Source organism: Gorilla gorilla, chromosome 5 (assembly GCF_029281585.2).
Source record: "Gorilla gorilla gorilla isolate KB3781 chromosome 5, NHGRI_mGorGor1-v2.1_pri, whole genome shotgun sequence".
NCBI lineage: Eukaryota > Metazoa > Chordata > Mammalia > Primates > Hominidae > Gorilla > Gorilla gorilla.
Window position 1 is genome coordinate 142,413,073 of NC_073229.2, and position 20,984 is coordinate 142,434,056.

The 20,984-nt window shown below is 38.7% G+C and overlaps 1 protein-coding gene across 3 annotated transcripts in view; it reads left to right on the forward strand.

Moving 5' to 3' along the window:
* SLC35F1 (solute carrier family 35 member F1) overlaps positions 1-20,984 on the forward strand; it is a 411,934-nt gene that overhangs the window by 312,484 nt on the left and 78,466 nt on the right. For all 3 annotated transcript variants that reach the window (XM_063707817.1, XM_031012534.2, XM_055391937.2), the window contains one exon: positions 17,116-17,243. In XM_063707817.1, coding sequence (XP_063563887.1) covers positions 17,116-17,243 — 128 coding nt within the window. The remainder of the gene's footprint in view (positions 1-17,115; positions 17,244-20,984) is intronic.

Below are 20,984 nucleotides of genomic sequence, written 5' to 3' on the forward strand. Positions count from 1 at the left end.
AGGGCGGGGATAGGTACTCCAAGTTTGGTCTTTGAATTAGATCCAAGATGTAAGAAGCAAAGGAAGTAAAAAGGGCTGATAGGCTTACTTTGAAGAATAGTTTGAATTATCTTCCAGATTTACATTAGGAATCCTAATTTTAGCTTACGCCTGTTTCTTTCCTCCTATCTTGACTCCTAATTGGTAATCCAAAGAGTTTTCTTTTATTCACCTTTAAGCTCCTACTGTTTCTTTATGTCCTGAGGAATCTACAGACAAATGGGATGTCATATTAAAAGCTGTGTAGCCAGTGATTCTGGGATATATTATGATCAATTTTGGTTCCCAAGGGTTCATCTCACATCAATGGTTGTCCAAACTAACCTCAAGTCCTGGAAATGTATTGGTAAACTATTACTTGAGTATTATTATTTTACAAGCCACCTGCTATGCCTCAGAGTTAGATACTATTCAGAGACAGTGATCTTTCAATTCTCAGTGGTTTAATTTCTATCTGTGGGTACATATCCAAGAATAGAACCATTTTTCAAGAAAGACAATTAGTATGAATCATCAGGTTTTTATTTGTTTGTTGTGGGTTTTAAAAACTTATAATATTTTTAAATGGAGCTTTTGAAGGAAGTCTGTTTCTATGAATTTTAACACGGACCTTTAGGTTTTGTCATTGGCAGTGCACAGGAGCTGAATCACTAGTGCTACCGTTGGCACATAATAAATAAGTGGATAAAATCTTTGGAAAGTTAAAATGTCCCCAATAGAACATGTAAATGTAGTAGAAGATGATAAAAATAGAGACCTTAAGTTCTATGGAATAGATCTATATTATGTATGTTTCAAGACTTATTTGTAATAGAATTTCAGTAAATATTTGTTAAGCAGACAATAATGTATGTTCATAAGAGTGTAACAGAAAAAGATCACAGAGTAGAGTCTTTGTTTTCTTAAGTTACTACTATCCAGAAGAAATACACACATGAAACATTAGAAAATATATCAGAAAGGGGCCATAAGAGAAATGCAAATCAAAACCACAATGAGATACCATCTCACATCTCACACCAGTTAGAATGGCGATCATTAAAAAGTCAGGAAACAACAGGTGCTAGCGAGGATGTGGAGAAATAGGAACACTTTTACACTGTTGGTGGGACTGTAGACTAGTTCAACCATTGTGGAAGACAGTGTGGCAATTCCTCAAGGATCTAGAACCTCAAGGATCTAGAATACCATTTGACCCAGCCATCCCACTACTGGGTATATACCCAAAGGATTATAAATCATGCTGCTATAAAGACACGTGCTACGTATGTTTATTGCGGCACTATTCACAATAGCAAAGACTTGGAACCAACCCAAATGTCCATCAATGATAGACTGGATTAAGAAAATGTGGCACTTATATACCATGGAATACTATGCAGCCATAAAAAAGGATGAGTTCATGTCCTTTGTAGGGACATGGATGGAGCTGGAAACCATCATTCTGAGCAAACTATCGCAGGGACAGAAAACCAAACACCACATGTTCTCACTCATAGGTGGGAATTGAACAATGAGAACATTTGGACACAAGATGGGGAACATCACACACTGGGGCCTGTCGTGGGGTGGGGGGAGGGGGGAGGGATAGCAATCGGAGATATACCTAATGTAAATGACAAGTAATGGGTGCAGCACACTAACATGGCACATGTATACATATGTAACAAAGCTGTAGGTTGTGCACATGTACCCTAGAACTTAAAGTATAATAATAAAAAAATTAAAAATAAATCGAATATTTTTTAAAAAAGAAAATATATCAGAAAGGATACAATTAAGTTCCCAAATCAAGAGAACAATGCATAAGGACTGTGAGAACTCAGAGGAAAAGTCAATGTGGGTCAAATTGAGGAAATTTCCCTGAGAAGGCAGGAATCGGGGGAAGTCTTCTAATATTATATTTGTGGGTAAATAACCCCATTCCCTTCCCCTGGGCTCTGAGCAACTTAGAACAGATATCAAATTTATTCTCATACCAAAAGCTACCCTGACAGTTGGTTCCAGTCACCAGCCAAGAAGGTAGCAAGCCCTGGAGTAAAATGCCTCAGAGAGGAATAGGCCCAACTTATTTATTACTTTAAATCAGTTGGCAAAATGTAACCAGAGACAAGCAGCATTGCAGTCTCTGAGAGGCTTTTAAAATACAGATTCCTGAGCCCCAGCCCAGACCTACTGAGTGAAAATGTCTGGGGTGGAGCCCAGAAAGCAACAGCTTTCAAAGCTCCCAGAGTGGTTATCTGTGTAAGAGAATCAAGTTTAAAAACCAGACTAGACAGAGCTGGGGGAGAATGGCAGAAATCTGATGTAGTCAAGAAGTAAATAAACATTTATATAGTCTTATTGACAACTGAAGCACTGGCTTGTTTTGTGTTACTTTGTTATCTTCATTCCAAAGAAGCTTGGCATTGTCGAATGCCTTCTTTGAGGCCTCTGTATGTGGTTAAGGATAGAGTCATTCTCTGGCACCTCACTGTACTATGGCCTGTGATATCTGTGCTTCCCAACGTTTTTGTCACACGACACAGAAGGCTTCACTTGGGATGTTAGCTTATTATTTGGCATCTTTTCCTCTCCTGGTTCTTGGCAGGAACCATAATTCAAATTATGTCCTCTCTTATAATTGTGTTAGATATTACTGTGTCCAGCTGGGTCTACCTTATTATTATCTGCCTAACTGAAGACAGCACTACCATGCCTGGAGAGGGTGACTATTTAGCTTCTGAAGCTTCTATACTGGGTACAGATACTGCGCTATCCCAACAAAAGGTCCTCTATAAGGACTTTTGTGGTCCAAGCATAGATCGCTTTGTCTGTAAATGCAACAACAAGGGCAGGGAGCAACTTGGCCAGCAGCACAAGGGCAAGGCACCTCCACAAAAACAGAATGCCGGGAAATGAACAAGAGAGGTTCTTAGCTATTATGAGCTTGTCAAAACCTCTGCTGGAAGAGTTGCCAAGTATTCCTCCTGACCTCCAAGACTGAAATAAGGACATGGAAGTAATAGAATTCAAACTTCTGCATTCTCTGGCTCCTAAAGAGTATAATACTACCTATAACTCAAGGACACCGCAGGGAGGAAGGAGGCCACAGACACAAAAACACCATTGATATTCTTATGCTCCAGCCAATGCTACTTCATAGCTAAACCCTCCCTTTACAATGGAATTCTTCTTTTTGTAGCTTTCTTATTATGAAAAATTTCAATCTTATAGAAAAGTAGACAAAACAGTATAATGAAGATCTATGTGGCACTACATCAGCTTCAACAAATTTCAACTCATGGCCAAGCTTATTTTATCCCTACCCTCACCATTTCTCCCTTCCTGTATTGTTTTGAATCCAGTCTCAGATGTTATATCATTTTAATTTGTAACTATTTCAAATGTGTATTTTTAAAAGAAGTTAAAAATGACATGACAACAATATACCATGATCACATGTAAAATTAACAAGAATTTCAAATATCCTGTCAATGTTCAAATTTCTAATTTTTATATACATGTATACAATTTTTTTATGGTTTTTTTGAGTCAGAATGCAAATATGGTCTGCACATTACAGGTGGTTGATGTTTTTCTTAAGTTCTTTTAACCTATACATTTCTCTTATTTTTATTCATTTTTTTGTTGAAGAAATAATCATTTGGCCTATGTGATCAGTGCTTTAATGCACACATATCCCCTGGGGATTTGTTCTAATGCAGGTTTTGAGTCAGAAAGTCTGGGGTGGGCCTGAGATTCTGCATTTTAAAAAGCTCTCAGTCTATCTCAGGCAATGCTTTTGCTGCCATTCGACAGACCAAACTTTGAGTAGCCAGCTTATAGCATATCCCACAATCTGGATTTTGCTGACTGAATCTTTCTAGTGTATTTTAACATGTTCCTCTGACCTTTACATTTCCCATATTGGTAGTTGAGTACAAAGACTTGATCAAATTCAGGTGCTTTTTTTTTTTCTTTTTGGAACCACATAAAACATAATGCTTGGTTGTCTCTTTCTTTGTAATGCTAGTAACTTGACCTTCAAGGCCTATTTTCACTAATTTATTGGGGGGTATAAAAATATTACCATAAAGACAAATTTCCCCTCATCTACCACCTACAGGTATAGTTCATATAAGAATCCCAGAAAAAAAACTTAATTATTTTCCTTTATTTACCAATTTTCAAAATAATAAGTTGGTTTACTAACATCTTCCAATGGTGACCAATTAGGGTTTGGATTTTTAAAAAATATTTCCCTGGTGGTGATTGTTGTTGTTGCTGTTATTTTAAAATTCATTACTAATTCATGGATTTAAACATATTTCTTGCATCTTAATCCATTTCAGTTGTTACCTTCATGTGAAAGACTCTCCAGGTTGGCCTCTGAGTCCTTTTGATACCACCCTAGTAGTCTTTGAGTGCCTCATTGCTATTTTGTGTAACAAGATATTTCAGGCTTAACTTGTATATTACATTTCCTGACCCAGATCTGTAATCAGCCATTTCTCCAAAGACTACTATTGTTTCTTTTAGTGGAAATGTATTTAATGATGATAATCTGGGTTCTATGGTGCTTGTTGTCCCTAGGTTGGTATAATGGAAACTTTGTAACCACACAAATACATGCTTTAATATTTTCAGTTAGAAATGCTGCATTGCTCATAAAATGCTGCTTTTCTACTGAACTTGATTTCAGAAAAATAATATAAATAAAAATGTTACTGATTTGTTTTATTAAATGTGCCATGCAAACAAAAACATGATTTTTATGGTGAATACTTTATAATAAAAAGCCAGGAGAGACCTCGGAAAAATAACTTAACCTCTTCCACATCCAATTTCATGATCTGAAAAATACTTTTCTCACAGGGCTGTTAATAACAAAGCTATCATTTACCAAGCATTTACTGCGAGCCAGACACTTTACATACACTTTTTTTTCCAGTTAATCCTTATAGCAGTTATTTTCAAGTAAGTGGTGCTTGCCTCATTTTATAAATAGTAGACTTTCCCAAGGTGACACAGCCAGTTATGTGGCAGAGTCAGTACTTTAACAGGTCTCTCTGGCTCCATGCTCTTAACCTAGAGTATAGGGTGGTAATTACATGAGAGAATGAACGTATGGTGCCTCTGGCCCAATGCCTGACAAATGGTGTTCAATGGAAAATAAATGTCAGGTAATAGGCCTTGGTGGGTCTGTGCTTGGCATTTGGGATGGGAGATGGGAGAGCAGATGGGGAGAGGAGGCCAGCCAGCTTTCTGCTTTACCAGGCTTCTGGCCCGTTGACACTCCATCTTGCTAATTTCCCATGTTGGTTCTAACCTATGTGTCCACCATGACAGATGCTCTCATGTCAGAGCTCAAGGTCAGCCCTCAAGAGTGCAGGCTGGCACCTTCTGTCATGTTGTCTCTTAAATCTACTCAGCAAGTGGCAGTAGTCCGGAGGCAAGTCTGCCTTGGCCTCTTCCCCTTACATCGTGCGTCATTAGCTGCTCCATGGCTCTTTGTTCAAAACAAAATTCATGAAACTGACAGATTCATCTGCTAATGTCAGGAGACATCAAAGCCAATTACAGGAAACTTCCAAAAGGCAAATAGGGTCACTTTTCACAAAATGGGATTAAGAAAAGGAAAATAGTCTTGTCATTAAAAAGGACAAATACATTTTCCCCTCAGCAGGCTCACCCTAGGAAAATAGGGAGATTTATATGAATACATAGTTTCATTATGATTGCTTTGAAAAATTTCAAATCAAAGCATCCACCCGACATATAGCCAAGCTATCATTAACCATTTTGAGCTAGTGAGCAGTATTTTTCACTGTAGGTGATATCTTCATGATGATGAAAATTTAGGTGTAAAGTGCAAAATTTTGGCACTCATTCAAGATAGCAAATAATCACATACATTGTTTTAAATCACCTGGAAAGGAAACTAGTTGGCTGCTTTTTTTTACTGTTTTGTTTTGTTTTTGAGACAGGGTCTAGCTCTGCTGTCCAAGCTGGAGTGCAGTGAGATGATCTCAGCTCACTGCAATCTCCACCTCCCAAGCTGAATGCATCCTCCCACCTGAGCCTCCTGAGTATCCGGGACTATAGGCACACTCATTTATTTCTTACAAACACTCAAGGAAGCAGGTCCACCTAGTAATACTGATGTATAGATGAGGGAAATCAAGGCTTAAAGTGACTGAATTGATTTCTAGGCCTTATTTTGTATTATTAGAAGCTGTTATAAATGGGATTGCTTTTTTGATTTCTTCTTCAGATTGCTCTCTGTTGGTGTATATAAATGCTACTGATGTTTGTATGTAGATTTTGTATCTTGCAACTTTACTGAATTTGCTTATCAGTTCTAAAGTTTTTTGGTGGAGTCTCTAGGTTTTTCTAAATATAAGATCATATCATGTGTGTACAAGGCTAATTTGACTTTTTCCTTTCCAATTTGGATACCCTTTATCTCTTTATCTTGCCTAATTGCTCTGGCCTGGACTTCCAGTATTATTGAAGAAAAAGTGGTAAAAGTGAGCATCCTGAAAGAGCTATACAAGGAAAAATATAAAACACTGATGAAAGAAATTGAAGAGGACACACAAAAAATGAAAGGATATTCCATGCGCATGGGTTGGAAGAATTAACACTGTTAAAATGACAATATCACCCAAAGCAAATTATAGGCTCAATGTAATTGCTATCAAAATACCAATGACATTCTTCACAGAAATAAAGGACCCCAGTAGCCAAAGCAATCCTGAGCAAAAAGAACAAAGCTAGAGGCATCCGACTACCTGACTCCAAAATATACTACAAAGCTATGGCAATTAAATCAGCATGGTACTGGCATAAAAATAGACATATAGACGAATGGAATAGAATAAAGAACTCAGATGTAAATCTATGTATTTATAGCCAACTAATTTTTAACAAAGGTGCCAAGAACATACAATGGGGAAAGGGAAGTCTCTTCAATAAATGATCCTGGAAAAACTGGTTAACCATATGCAGAAGAGGGAATCTAGACCCCTAGCTCTCAACATATACAAAAATCTAATCAAAATGGATTGAAGACTTAAGTCTAATACCTGAAACTATGAAAGCACTAGAAGAAAACATTGGGGAAATATTCCAGGACGTTGCTCTAGGCAAAGATTTTTTCGTGTAAGACCTCAAATGCATAGATAGCAAAAGCAAACATGAACAAATGGGGTCTTATCAAGTTAAAAACCTTCTTCACAGCATCCTGGCTAACACAGTGAAACCCCGTCTCTACTAAAAATACAAAAAAAAATTAGCTGGGTGTGGTGGCAGGCGCCTGTAGTCCCAGCTACTTGGGAGGCTGAGGCAGGAGAATGGCATGAACCCGGGAGGCGGAGCTTGCAGTGAGCCGAGATCAAGCCACTGCACTCCAGCCTGGCTGACAGAGCGAGACTTTGTCTCAAAAAAAAAAAAAAAAAAAAAATCTTCACAGCAAAGGAAACAATTAACAAAGTGAAGAGACAACCCACAAAATGGGAGAAAATATTTGGAAACTATTTATTTTATAAGGGATTAATAACCAGAATATATAAAGAGTTATATATAAACAACTAAATAGCAAAATGTCAAATAATTTGATTTTAAAATGGGAAAAGACCTAAAAACACATTTCTCAAAAGATGGAACAAATGGCCAATAGGTATATGAAAAAATACTCAACATCACTAATCATGAGAGAAATGCAAATCAAAACTACAGTCTCAACCCAGTTATAATGAGTTTTGTCAAAAAGACAAGGAATGACATGCTGGTGACGACATGAAGAAAGGCAAATCCTTGTACACTGTTGGTAGGAATGTGAATTAGAATAGCCATACTATGGAAAACAGATGGAGATTCCTCAAAAGGCTAGAAATAGAACTAACCATATGATCCAGCAATTCTGCTATTGAGTTATGCCTAAAAGATAGGAAATCAATATATCAAAGAGTTATCTGCGTTTCTGTGTTTATTGCAGCACTATTCACAATAACCAAAATATGAAATCAACCTAAGTGTCCATCAACTGATGAGTGGATACACGCACACACACACACACACACAATGGAATATTATTCAGCCACTAAAAGGAATGAAATCCTATCATTTGCAACAACATGGATGGAACTGGACGTCATTATGTTAAGTGAAATAAGCCAAGCATAGAAAGACAAATATTGCATGTTCTCACTCATACATGGAACCTTAAAAAGTGGATCTCATGAAGATAGAGAGTAGACTGGTGGTTACCAGACGCTGGGAAGAGTAAGAGGAGTGGTAGGGGATGAAGAGAGGTTAATTAATGGGTACAAATATATACTTAAGACCTGTTGTTTGATAGCTCATTATAATTAACTATAATTAACATTAATCAACTGTACATTTCAAAATAGCTAGAAGAGAACAAATGTTCCTAGCATAAAGAAAAAATAAATATTTAAAATGATGGTTATCCCAGTTACCCTAATTTGATTACAGGAATGTATCAAATTGTCAAATGTACCCCCAAAATATGTACATCTAATATGTATCAATAAATTAATTAATTAATTAAAAAGTGACAAAGTTGCACAACATTGTGCACACCATGGGTGGAATAGCCTGGGTGACAGCCCACTGCTGAATGGCTCCACTGCCTTCCCTCAAGGTGCACTGCCAGCAAGAAGATGTGGCTGCCATCATGCTCAACTGCACAGGACACCAGGCTTGATTTCTCTGAGAAGGCTGCTTTCTGGAGCCTGGAAACATGGCAGCCCTGAGGGAGAGGCCCAACCTGGCAGACTCGCTGTCCAAATCAAAAGGCAGGAACTCTTGGGACTACTTTTCAGAACAAGAACCGGCACATGCAGAAAACTGCAACAGGTGAAGCAAGATGGTCCTCAAGGGGAGTTGCTCAAAAACAGGCATCAACTAGACAGGAGTTTGGGGTATAAATATGTACTTAGTTTAAATGGATTACATTTTAGGAGGCTGACGGTATTTATGAAGAAATGTGTCTGTTAAAACTAGAAATATGGGACAAAAGTGTTGGTTTGTGTTGTATCTATTCTGTCTGCAATGATATCTGTGCATTTATGGATTTTCCCTAGTACTCAGCTTAACGTAAAAAATACCAGAACCTTATGCAATGATGATTCATTGTATTTGCTTTTAGATATTTTTCCAAATCCATATTAGGCATTTCTTGAAAAAGGGCAATTGAGCAGATTTTAAAGGTCTTACGTTGAGTAATTAATTTGTCTCAATCACTATGCTAGGCAGTATAGGGTAGGCAAAAACAAAACAAAACAAGAAAGAATGAAAAGAAAAGTGCTGAGGAACTGGGAAGGTGTGGCAGAGAATTTGAGAAGGCTTCATGTGGGAGGTAACATTTAGACTGGATCTTGAAGGATGAGTAGGAGCTTTAATGAGTTGGGTGAGAGGGGAACAAAATGAGAACGAACACAAAGTTTCTTCTCTTGGCTTTCTTTCCACCCTTCTGTGCAGTTTCCTCTTTGAAGTCTTGCATGTAGTGTGCAATATGTGTGGAATCATTCATAGTAGAAAGATTGAGGTTCAGAGCCACTAACCCAATTCCTACGTGCCACACAGTAAGAGGCAGCCTGTGGCTAAACTCAGGTCCGTTTGTTACTAAGCCAAAATATCAAAGGGCTGCCTTTTATACTTTTCCTAATCTCACTCTCTGGATCTAATAATAAAAATAAATGAAAGAAGACAAGATAAAATTTATTTATCTTTTCTGTATTTCATCCTTCACTCAGGTTTGCATTATGAAGAGCAACTGATTGCAATCGTTCTCATGAACAATTTAGATTTTCTTTTTTATATAATTAGGACATTAATTTTGTTCACTTTTCATACTAAATGGAATAGTTTTAAACTCTAAATCCTAATACTATATTTTAGCTTTTAAAGTAAGTAATTATATGTCCATCATAAGTCATACTTATTTTCAAATTCACTGATAAGTAAAACAGGCTGGGTGTGGTGGCTCACACCTGTAATCCCAGCACTTTGGGAGGGAGAGGCAGGCAGATCACTTGAGCCCAGGAGTTTGAGACCAGCCTGGGCAACATGACGAAATCCTGACTCTATAAAAATTGGTCAGATATGGTGGCGTGCATCTGTAGTCCCAGCTACTTGGGAGGCTGAAGTGGGATGATTGCTTGATCCTGGGAGGGCAAGGCTGCAGTGAACCAAGATCACACCACTGCACTCCAGCCTGGGTGGCAGAATGGGACCCTGTCTCAAAAACAAAACACACAAAAAATACTCAAACTTTCCCCTTTGGAGTTCTGGTAAAAGAGATGATATTAAGGCATCACACTGTGAGCCAAAAAGGTGTTTATTTAAGTAAGGATCTTGCCCCCTGTGCAGGAGCATCACTCTTGCTGCAGACTGTGAAATGTGTGCTGAGTTTTGTTCTGGCGTAAAAACACCATGGAGGATGACACCACCCATGAGATCCCTTAATGAAAATGTAGTTCCCAAAATAACGCAGCTTCTTGTCCCCTCAGCTGAATTCATCTAGGGTGCTGTCTTGCAGCACTTTTAATATATACTCAGACTACCACTGGGGTGAACAAGAACACTATGAATCAAGGCTCTTCTGTTTTCCAGTCATTGGCTTGGATGTGGACTGTGTTTCAGCCCTTGGGCAAAACTTTTCATTCCCTCAGCATTTATTAGCCACTACCACCCTCACCCCACCCCATGTGCAACCATTGTTACTATGTCTGGGGCCTCAGCAAGTAGTCGAGCATATGACGATTATTTTTGTAATGAGACTTTTTAAGCCAAAAAATTGATTTAAAGCCTTATTTCACATTTCACAGGAAAAATTCTCTCATAGACTTAGATCAGGCAAGGAGACATAAAATCCCTGATACTGAACTGATGGTGATGGGACACATTCTGATCTCTAAGCTGATTCAGAGCTGAGGACTGGCAACTCCTGGGGAGCACCATGCATATACTAGCACTCCAGTATGACAGGCACCCCTGGAGTTGGCAGTGGGGTGCCCTGCAAGTGAGTTTGGATCAGTAGGTCAGGAAAGATCCATCAATGAGAAATGCATGACTCATGAGGATAATGTCATAATTACAAATCAGCAAGGCAAAAGAAAATATTGCAATGCTAATGAATATGAAGCCTGGTGCCAAATTGTCATGAGTTCAAATACCGGTTTATTTATGTGATCTTGTGCAAATTACTTAACTCCTACAGGTCTCATTCTTGTCATCTGTATGTGGAGTTAGTAGTAGTATCTAATATATATAGGGTTTTAATGAGGATAAGATAGCATTTGTAAAGCAAGTGGACACTGTCTGACACATAGTAATTATCCTATTAAGTGTTTGTTTAACAAATTATAAAACACATTTGATTGGTCATCCTGCAGATGCTTAGCAAAATTAGACATGAATCACATGGCCAAGATTTTTTCCTGTCTATTCTCAAACACTGAAGTTGTTGTAATGCTATCTTACTTCAAATTAGAATGACTTTCATTATGTTTTACACATTTGCCATACTCTACAGTCCTTTAAAGAGAGAGTGAAAACAAAACTCTGTATCAATTATGATACATGTGTATAAAGACATATGTGTCAGCCAGGCATGGTGGTTCTTGCCTGTAATCCCAGCACTTTGGGAGGCCATGGTGGGCCGATCACAAGGTCAAGAGATCAAGACTATCCTGGCCAACATGGTGAAACCCCATCTCTACTAAAAATACAAAAATTAGCTGGGCATAATGGCACGTGCCTGTAGTCCCAGCCACTCGGGAGGCTGAGGCAGGAGCGTCGCTTGAACCCGGGAGGCGGAGGTTGCAGTGAGCTGAGATTACACCACTGCACTCCAGCCTGGTGACACAGCAAGACTCCATCTACAAAAAAAAAAAAAAGAAGAAGAAAAACAAGAAATATGTGTCTTTTACTGCATTGTTTGAAAAATTAGAACCAATTAGAAGTCTATCAGTGGAAGATTGAATAAATTGTGGCATACTCATAAAACATAATAGTAGACATCATTTAAAATAAATGAATTAGCTCTCCATGAAACAACAAGGATGCATTTCTAAAACAAGGATAAGCCATGAGGAAGCCTAGGAGAATATTTACAGCATTTACAGTAAACCTTCACATAAAATTTAAAAACACATGAAAGAAAGTCATATACTATTTTGAATACATGCACACATAGAAATGTGAACAAAAACAGGAGCCTAAAAGATACACAACAAAATCAAGATGATAAGGCTGGCGTGGTGGCTCATGCCTGTAAATCCCAGCATTTTGGAAGGCCAAGGCGGGTGGATTCTTTGAGCCCAGGAGTTCAAGACCACCTGGGCAACATGGCAAAACCCCATCTCTACAAAGAAATGCAAAAATTAGCTGGGCTTGCTACTCAAGAGGCTGAAGCAGGAGGATCACTTGAGCCCAGGAAGTCAGGGCTTCAGTGAGCCATGGTCATGCCACTGCACTCCAGTCTGGGAGACAGAGAGAGACCCTGTCTGAAACAAGCAAACAAACAAAAACACCCCCCACAAACAAAAACAACAACAAAAAAACAATATCAAGATGATCATTTGAGGAAGGAGGGATGGAAATGGAATCTGGCAGGGACAGAGAGGGGGCTTTTATTTCATCTGTAAAATTTTCTTTCTCAAAAAATAAAGATCTGAGAAAAACACAGCAAACTGTTAACATTTATTAAATCAGGGAGGAGGACAGATTATTCTCTAATCTTTTTACTTATATTTTAACATATTGATAATAAAAATAGTAAACAGAATGCATTTAATTGCCAAACCGTAATTCTAAAGTTTCCATCCATGGATTTTATTACTTCTCCCAGTTAATTTAAAAAAAGGTGGGGTGGATTTCAAAACATTAGCATATTACCAGCTGTACTGGTGTTTCTTATAGATGGCCCTGTTTCATGAGGTTTGGGTAGTGCTGGCACGGGGACTCTAAGGAATGTATTTTCATTATTCTAGAAAGAGTTTTAATGGTCTGTTGTAGATCAGCATTAATGGGAGTCATGTAGATAAATCCCCAAGCAGGCTTTTCAACGGTTGCATTTTTTGCTTAGCCAAAAATAAAAAAGCCTTCCTCTTGCCCTCCTGAATAATTCTGCTAAGCAAGCATGTTGTCTATTTTCAGGTACTTCAAATGAAACAATATGGAAGCATTTATTTAGGGTGTTTTGCACTGCAAACTTCAGCAGAATGGCAGGGCAACTAATCATTCCTTTGAGTCTATGTAATGAATAACACTTTGAATATGTTATTGATTGATGGAACAAACAGCACCATAGCCCATTTTTTCAGTGCTATGTATTGAGATGTGGCTGGTGTGCTCTGAGTCTGGCAATTCTGTGTTCACTGTGTAAATTAACTGGGACAAGGGTCTGTGACTTTAGAATTGCAGTGTGAAGGTTAAATATGCCATTGACCTTTTTATGTCCAAGGTACAGTGTATTATGTGTAAAATGTTCACCAAATTAATTTTGTCACATGTTGTCTACATTCTAACTAGAAAACAATTCTCATAGGCTGAAACATGAATGTTTCTAATAGATATATTTTCAGTGCCTCAATTGCAATGGGATTTAACATTGCTGAGATTATTAAACATGAAATTTATTTATACATTTATGTTATTTATTGACTGCCTGGCATGCACCGTGGGATCTGGGAATAAAGTGACTACCAAGACAATTCTGCTCTCTCCAAATTGTTAATAATCTAATGTGTAATAGAGTGAAGAAAGTAGGTAATTATAGGACAGGAGGATAAGCACCATGTATAAATAAAGGGTGTTGACTGGGCATAGTGGCTTACGCCTGTAATCCCAGCATTTTGGGAGAATGAGGCAGGCGGATCACAAGGTCAGGAGATTGAGACCAGCCTGACCACATGGAGAAACCCCGTCTCCACTAAAAATACAAAATTAGCTGGGCGTGGTGGTGCATGCCTGTAATCCCAGCTACACGGGAGGCTGAGGCAGGAGAATCGCTTGAACCCAGGAGGTGGAGGTTGTGGTGAGCCAAGACCGCGCCATTGCACTCCAGCCTGGGTGACAAGAGTGAAACTCCATCTCAAAAAAAAAAAAAAAAAAAAAAAAGTGTTAAGGAAGCACACAGCAGGAAAACCTAGCCCAGTCTAAGGTGCTAAGAGTATCAAGGAAGGCTTCCTGGTAGAAGTGTGTATGCTGAGACTTCATTTGGAGACAGAAGGAAGAATAGTCCAAGCAGAGGAAACAGCACATGGAAAGGCCCAGAGACAAGAGAAGGCATACTTTGGGCCAAATGTTCAGGTCATTTCTTTGGTATGAAGAGTCTTCACCACTCTGTGGTTGTATCTCTTTGGGATTCTTAGCTCGAGTCACCATGAGAATGGCCATTGAAAATTAATCATCTAAAAGTCCTAGTTTTGATCCTCAGTGCAATGCACAGGCCCCCACCCAAGACCAGTTAAATCAGAATCTCTAGAGTGGGGGCTGGTCCCAGGCATTAGGACTTTTCTGGTTTTTTTTTTTTTTTAGACGGAGTCTCACTCTGTTGCCAGGCTGGAGTGCAGTGGCGCCATCTTGGCTCACTGCAACCTCCGCCTCCTGGGTTCAAGTGATTCTCCTGCCTCAACCTCCTGAGTAGCTGGAACTATAGGTGTGCACCACCACACTCAGCTAATTTGTGTATTTTTAGTAGAGACAGAGTTTCACCACGTTGGCCAGGATGATCTCGATCTCTTGACCTCGTGATCTGCCTGCCTCAGCCTCCCAAAGTGCTGGGATTACAGGCGTGAGCCACCGCGCCCAGCCAGGACTTTTTAAAAGCTCTCCAGATGATGTGAATATGCAGTCAGGTTGAGAATCACTGATTGACAAGACAAATCCTGACAAATGTGTTGATTGTCAAACATGTAAGGCAAGTCAGAGAGGCAGAAGAGCTGTTCAAAGACTGCCAAAATGATCTGGTGGTGAAGAACTGACCTTGGGGATCACATCTGCCAGCCTTCTCATGTGCAAAACCGTGAAAAGAGTGACTCATATTCTAGCACTGGCTCTTGACATATTCAGACAGTATTTCAGTTTTTTTTTGTTTTCGATTCATTGATTCATTCACTCCAAAACACTTAGCTAACCCTTGCTAGATGTCAGTATGCTAGAGGCTATGGATAAGTATATGAGTAAGACATTAACTCTACCTTTAGATGAAAGCACCCAGTCTGGTGAAGAGTCAGTAATCACAATCCTATGAAAGGATTAATCAGAGATGGATGTGCATTACCCAGTTGGGGAAGGGGCTTAGCCAAAAGACCAGAGAAGGGCTACATTTTGAAAAATGAATAGGAGTTTGCAAGATGGGGAGTGCAGTTCCCTGAGACAGAAAGACTTTGTGCATGCTTGAAGGCTTGAAGGCTATGAGAAGTGTGGCTTGGAAAAGTAGGCTGGCAAACTGATTTGACCACCAAAGGTCAAGAGACTCTTCTCTCCTATTGTCAACTGGCCACAACTCATGCTTTGACAGTCTGTATGTAACTGAAAGCTTTGTGCTCACAAGTCTTCATAGGGTTGGAAAGACCACCTCATTATCATGGTCATTGGAATACAGCTAAGGGCAGAAATAAGTAGCTCTGATTCTGAGAGTGGTCCAAATACAGCTGAGGATCCAGTGTTCTTCTGAGGCTTTGAGGACCAACTGAAGTACATCTCTAGTACTAAAGATGTGTGTCACTGTTTAGGCAGCCTCTAAGATGGCCTCCAAGGATCTCTGCCTCCTCGTATTCACTCCCTTATGAAATTCTCTCCCCTTGAATGTGGGCTGGACTTATTGACCCTTTATTAAAGAATACAGTAGGGTAGAAGTGTCACTTTTGAGATTAGGTTATAAAAACCTTATCTTCCATCTTTGGTGTTCTCTCTCTCTCTCTCTCTCATTGTTCGTCCTGGGATAAAACAAATGCCATGTTTTGAGGCATTACTGTACAAAGGTCCCTAGGGTAAGGGACCAACGCCCACCCACAGCCGTGTGAGTGAGCTTGGAAGCAGGTCCCTCCCCAGTCATTCCTTCAGATGACACTGCATTCCCGGTTGACAACTGGCTGCAACTTACTAGGAGAACTTGAGCTGGAGGCACTCAGTTAAGCTCTAACCTGGTTCTTGACCCACAAAAACTGTGAGATCATCAGTATTTCTTGTTTTAAACAGCTCTGTCTCTGGATATCGTTACACAGCCATAAATATGGTATATAGTCACCATTCACTAAGTTTCTGTACATCTACATCCTCTATGAAGACCCCACAGGTTGGCTACAGAGAACTATTATTGTTCCTGATCATGATTGCCCTGCCTTGAGAAATAAGGTTTATCTCAGGCCTGAAATATATGTAAAAATAAGAATGAAGAACTAAGAGATTCAAAGTCTGTTCTTATGCTACCAGTTTAAAATGCAAGATGGTGAAGATTATAGTTGTTGGCAGTATTAAAAGTGCCATCAAATGGCACTCTTTTTCATCTGAGAGTGATGCCCCAACTTGCTGTCTCTTCCCATCACCCACAAACCACTAGAGTGCATGCAACATTCAAAGCTGATCAGGAACTCAGGATAGCATCTCAGAGTCTTACTACAGATCTGCTGCCAAGCACAAGCCTTTTTCTGTTTGATTCTTTCATTTTTATCTATTTTATCACAATCCTGAAATTTAGGATGATTTGGAATGTTGTGTTTATGCAGCCTTTCTGGTACACCTTTCCTTTTATTTTCATATGATGTAATTATGTTATCCTTCATTTATTCGCACACAAAAGATGTTTTGCATGGTAAGCTTATAACCTGCCCAGTCTTACTCTGGCATAGAAAGTAACTTGAAAAGCCAAAATCTGCAATAAAGTTAATTTGCTAAATAAAAACATGTGGGTATCTGATACGTTGATTTATTTGTTTAAATATTTGGTAAACTTTAGGTTAAAAATATATAATGTTGCAACATATTAGAATTCTTCTAAATGTACAATTTATTCTATTTCAGGAACCTAACCCATTTCTTCTTAACTTTGTAACACAGGAGAAGAAAACCTCCTGGCAATTTTACGACGAAGATGGTGGAAGTACATGATTTTGGGACTCATAGACCTGGAAGCAAATTATCTGGTGGTCAAGGCTTACCAATACACAACTCTGACCAGTATCCAGGTACCAATGGTTCTTCTTCCCTTCTCAACTTCCTCTACCCAGATGTAGTTTACTTTCAGTTTAGTCCTTGAAAATCTCTATACTACAAGTTACTATCTGTATACTATACTATAGTATACAGACTGCAGTATACAGATTCTGTATACTATAAGTCTATGAGTTTTGCAACAAGAGGGAAACTGGTTATATAAAAATTAACTTGAACTTTATTTATATGTCTTAATAATTCTTTAAATTTAAGTGTAATTGGACATATTTTTTCTCTTTGTTTCAAATATATTGCAATTACTATTGACAATGTAAAAAAAATTTGTGGCTTTGAATGCTGTCAACTAATCTTATGTTAGCAGGAGAATTATTAATAAATATAAAAACAAATCAATTTTAATCACAACATAACTTTTTAGAATGTTAATAGACTTTGATTAAATAATCAAATTGCTTAATAATCTTTTCTTTTAGCTTTTTTAATGTGTAGAATTTGCAACCTGAAGGGACAGGATTTTTCCTAAAGGGACAAGGAGTCAATTCTTAAAATGTGTTATGCATGAAGATAGCTACTGTGTTTCTCTCCCCATTCTTCCCTCTCCTTCTCTTTCTCACATGAACACACACACACACACTCACACACACAATTGCAAGTTTACCTTCGCTTTTCACAATTTTTGACAGACATATATATTCCTCATTGCACTGTAAATGATAAACTTAACTATTTTTGTTTCATCTTCACTTCTTTTTACATGGTAATATTATTAATTCCATACCATTGCAAAGCTCTAGGATAAAACACAAAACAAAACATTGTTCTCATACTAGATTTAGTTTAGCTTTGATACTTCCTGCCATCTTGTCTATTTGCTTACGAACAATAATGACAAAAATGGAGAAACAAGCAGCAAAGCACTTGAAAAAATTAGATGAAATACAGTGGGTGGGAAACTATCTACACCTGACTTAGTTTTCCTACCATCTGATTTTCATATGAACTTCAAAGATAGCTTGAAATGAAAGTAATTAATGGTAGCATTTTTCCAGGACCACCTCCATATGCACGTTGTGTTCCAAGAGCTTTTGTGGGATCAGATTCCTAGTAAGGTGCATATTGAAGAAAATAGATAACTGATAAGGGAGACCTGAGCCTGCCTGGTCACTTTAATCCTTAGCATCCTGTGACTTTTAGACTGATGTTGGAAGAGATACAAGGCAATAGCCAGATGTCCCATGAGACTCCAGAAGGAGTGCATTCTGCCTCTTGGCACTTGCCTTTTTAAAAATTTCCTTGTATGAAATCCTTTCTCTCCCTTTTAGAACTTTCTTTTCTCCAGTTTTTAGAGCCCTGCTCTCCCTAAAGTTGGCCTTCTTGTTTCTTTTTCATCCTCTCCAAGATGAAAAAGAGACACAAAATGCCTCCATGCACAATATATAACATTTCTTTATGTTAAAAAATATATTGGGGGATACTCATACTCTCTATTCTCTATACATTGTCAATGCTATTAGGACATTTTTAAGGACCTTGAAAGCAAGAACTATGACTTTTTTAAAGTTAATTTATAAATCTACCTGGTACAGCATCATGCATAAATTAGCATTTAGACATAAACACACCAATTATAAATATGATTAAGCCATCACCTAGGACTCCCCCAGTTACATTTTCTTTATTTTGTGTAAGACCTAATGAATTCTAAGAACACACACACACACACACACACACACACACACACACGAAATGGTTGCAAATTCCAGAGGGAGAATAATTCAGTGCATAACTTTTTTTTTCCTTTGTCTCACTTTGTTACCCAGGCTGGAGTGCAGTGGCAGAAACATGCCTCACTGCTGCCTCAACTTCCTGGGCTAAAGCGATCCTCTGGCCTGAGCCCCCACAAGTAGCTGGGACTACAGGCACATGCCACCACACCTGGCTAATTTTTGTAGTTTTTCTAGAGACGGGATTTCCCCATGTTGCCCAGGCTGGTCTTGAACTCCTGGGCTCAAGAGACCCGCCCACCTCAGCCTCCTAAAGTGCTGGGATTACAGCCATGAGCCACACGCCCAGCCCGTATGTCTTCTTTAACAGCGATAGTTATAATGTCCTTCATATTCACCTCTCCATACAATAAAGCTTTAAAATGGAAAAACCTTTTAGATACGTCGTAGTTGCACCAGTAATTTGGTATGCTGTGTGCAAATGAAATGAGTTTCATAAAATTGGTGAATTTACCACAAATGTAATTTTGAAGTCTTATTGTATATTTCTATGATAAATACTAATACACTGAAAAAATTATGGAAATAAAAATCATTGGCAGTGTTCTCTTTATGTATATCAACATTCATTATTCAGTGCAATCTGAAGTTGCCACTAGAAAAAAACATTGTTTCTTTCCTTCCACCTCCCCTCTTCCTTTCTCATCTTAGAAATGGTATAAGAATATTTCCCACTACAGTTGTCCCATAAACACCTATGTTTCTGTCTCTTAAACACACACACAATTTGCTACATTTTTAAAGTTAATACCCTGCTCAAGGTGTTTCTATTACCTGGAATATCCTTTTCGTCTCCATCCCCTACCTAATGAAGTCCTATTTATTTCAAGGACCTCTGTACCTTAGGATGCTTTCAAATTATGAATAACAGAAAGCCCAGCAGAAACTGTCTTTTGATAAGCCGGGCATACAGTTGTGCACCTCTGTAGTCCCAGCTGCCCAACTACTGGGGAGGCTGGGGCCAGAGGATTGCTTGAGGCCAAGAATTCAAGGTAGTCCTGGGTGATATAGCAAGATCCCATCTCTAAAATAATAACAATAATAATAATAATAATGGGAATTTATTGATTCTCATAACTGGAACATCTAGAAAAAGGATGATCTTCAGGATAGTTGGCCAAATGTCTTAATAATGTCATCAGGGACTCATTTTTGTTTTTCATTTTCCCCATCTTTCCCCTCTACTGTCCCTTCTGCTAGATTTATGTTAAAGCAGGCTCTTCTCATGGTCATGAGATGGTTTTTGGCACAAATTGGGAGTACATGTCCTTCTTCCTTCATGTCCAATGAGAGACAGAAAAGATGCTTGCCCACAACCATTGAATAAAAGTCTAGCACTGTATTCTGATTAGGCCACACTAATGGCCAAGGGGAATGCTGTGAGTTAATTGGCTTAGACCTGAAGTATCTGAATCAATAGAAGAGGAGATTTCTCTCACTGATTTAGCTGAACATTTCTCAGTAGAAGTACTGCTGGCATTTTGAGTGAACAGTACCCACTGATAGAGTCAGGGTGGGATCAACACCATCCAGTCACATATCTGTCACCCATTAAGGGAGAGGTGAGACAGATGGATGCAGGAGGAAAAACCACAATGTCTCTACACCCAGTGTAGCTCCCATCTCCCATCAACAAACCCCACAATGAGAACAAGTCTTTCTCTCTCTCTTGTCTCCCGAGGTGCTTTGCTTTTTAGCTCTATTTGCAGTCTTTTACCTGAGAAGGATGTTTGCATATTCCCATCTACTCCACCAAACTGTGAGCTCTTTCATAGCAAGGATAATCTCTTGTTCACCTTTGAATCTCTAGTACCTAGAGGAAACCCCAGCACATACTAGATGCTAAATACATGTTTGAAGAAGTTAATTGTATACATTGATTTCCAGTATTTTGGTGCACAGGAGCTCCCAGTGGTCCCTTATCTATATTTAGAGGCCCCCAGAATGTTCATAGAGGTAGGATGGGGA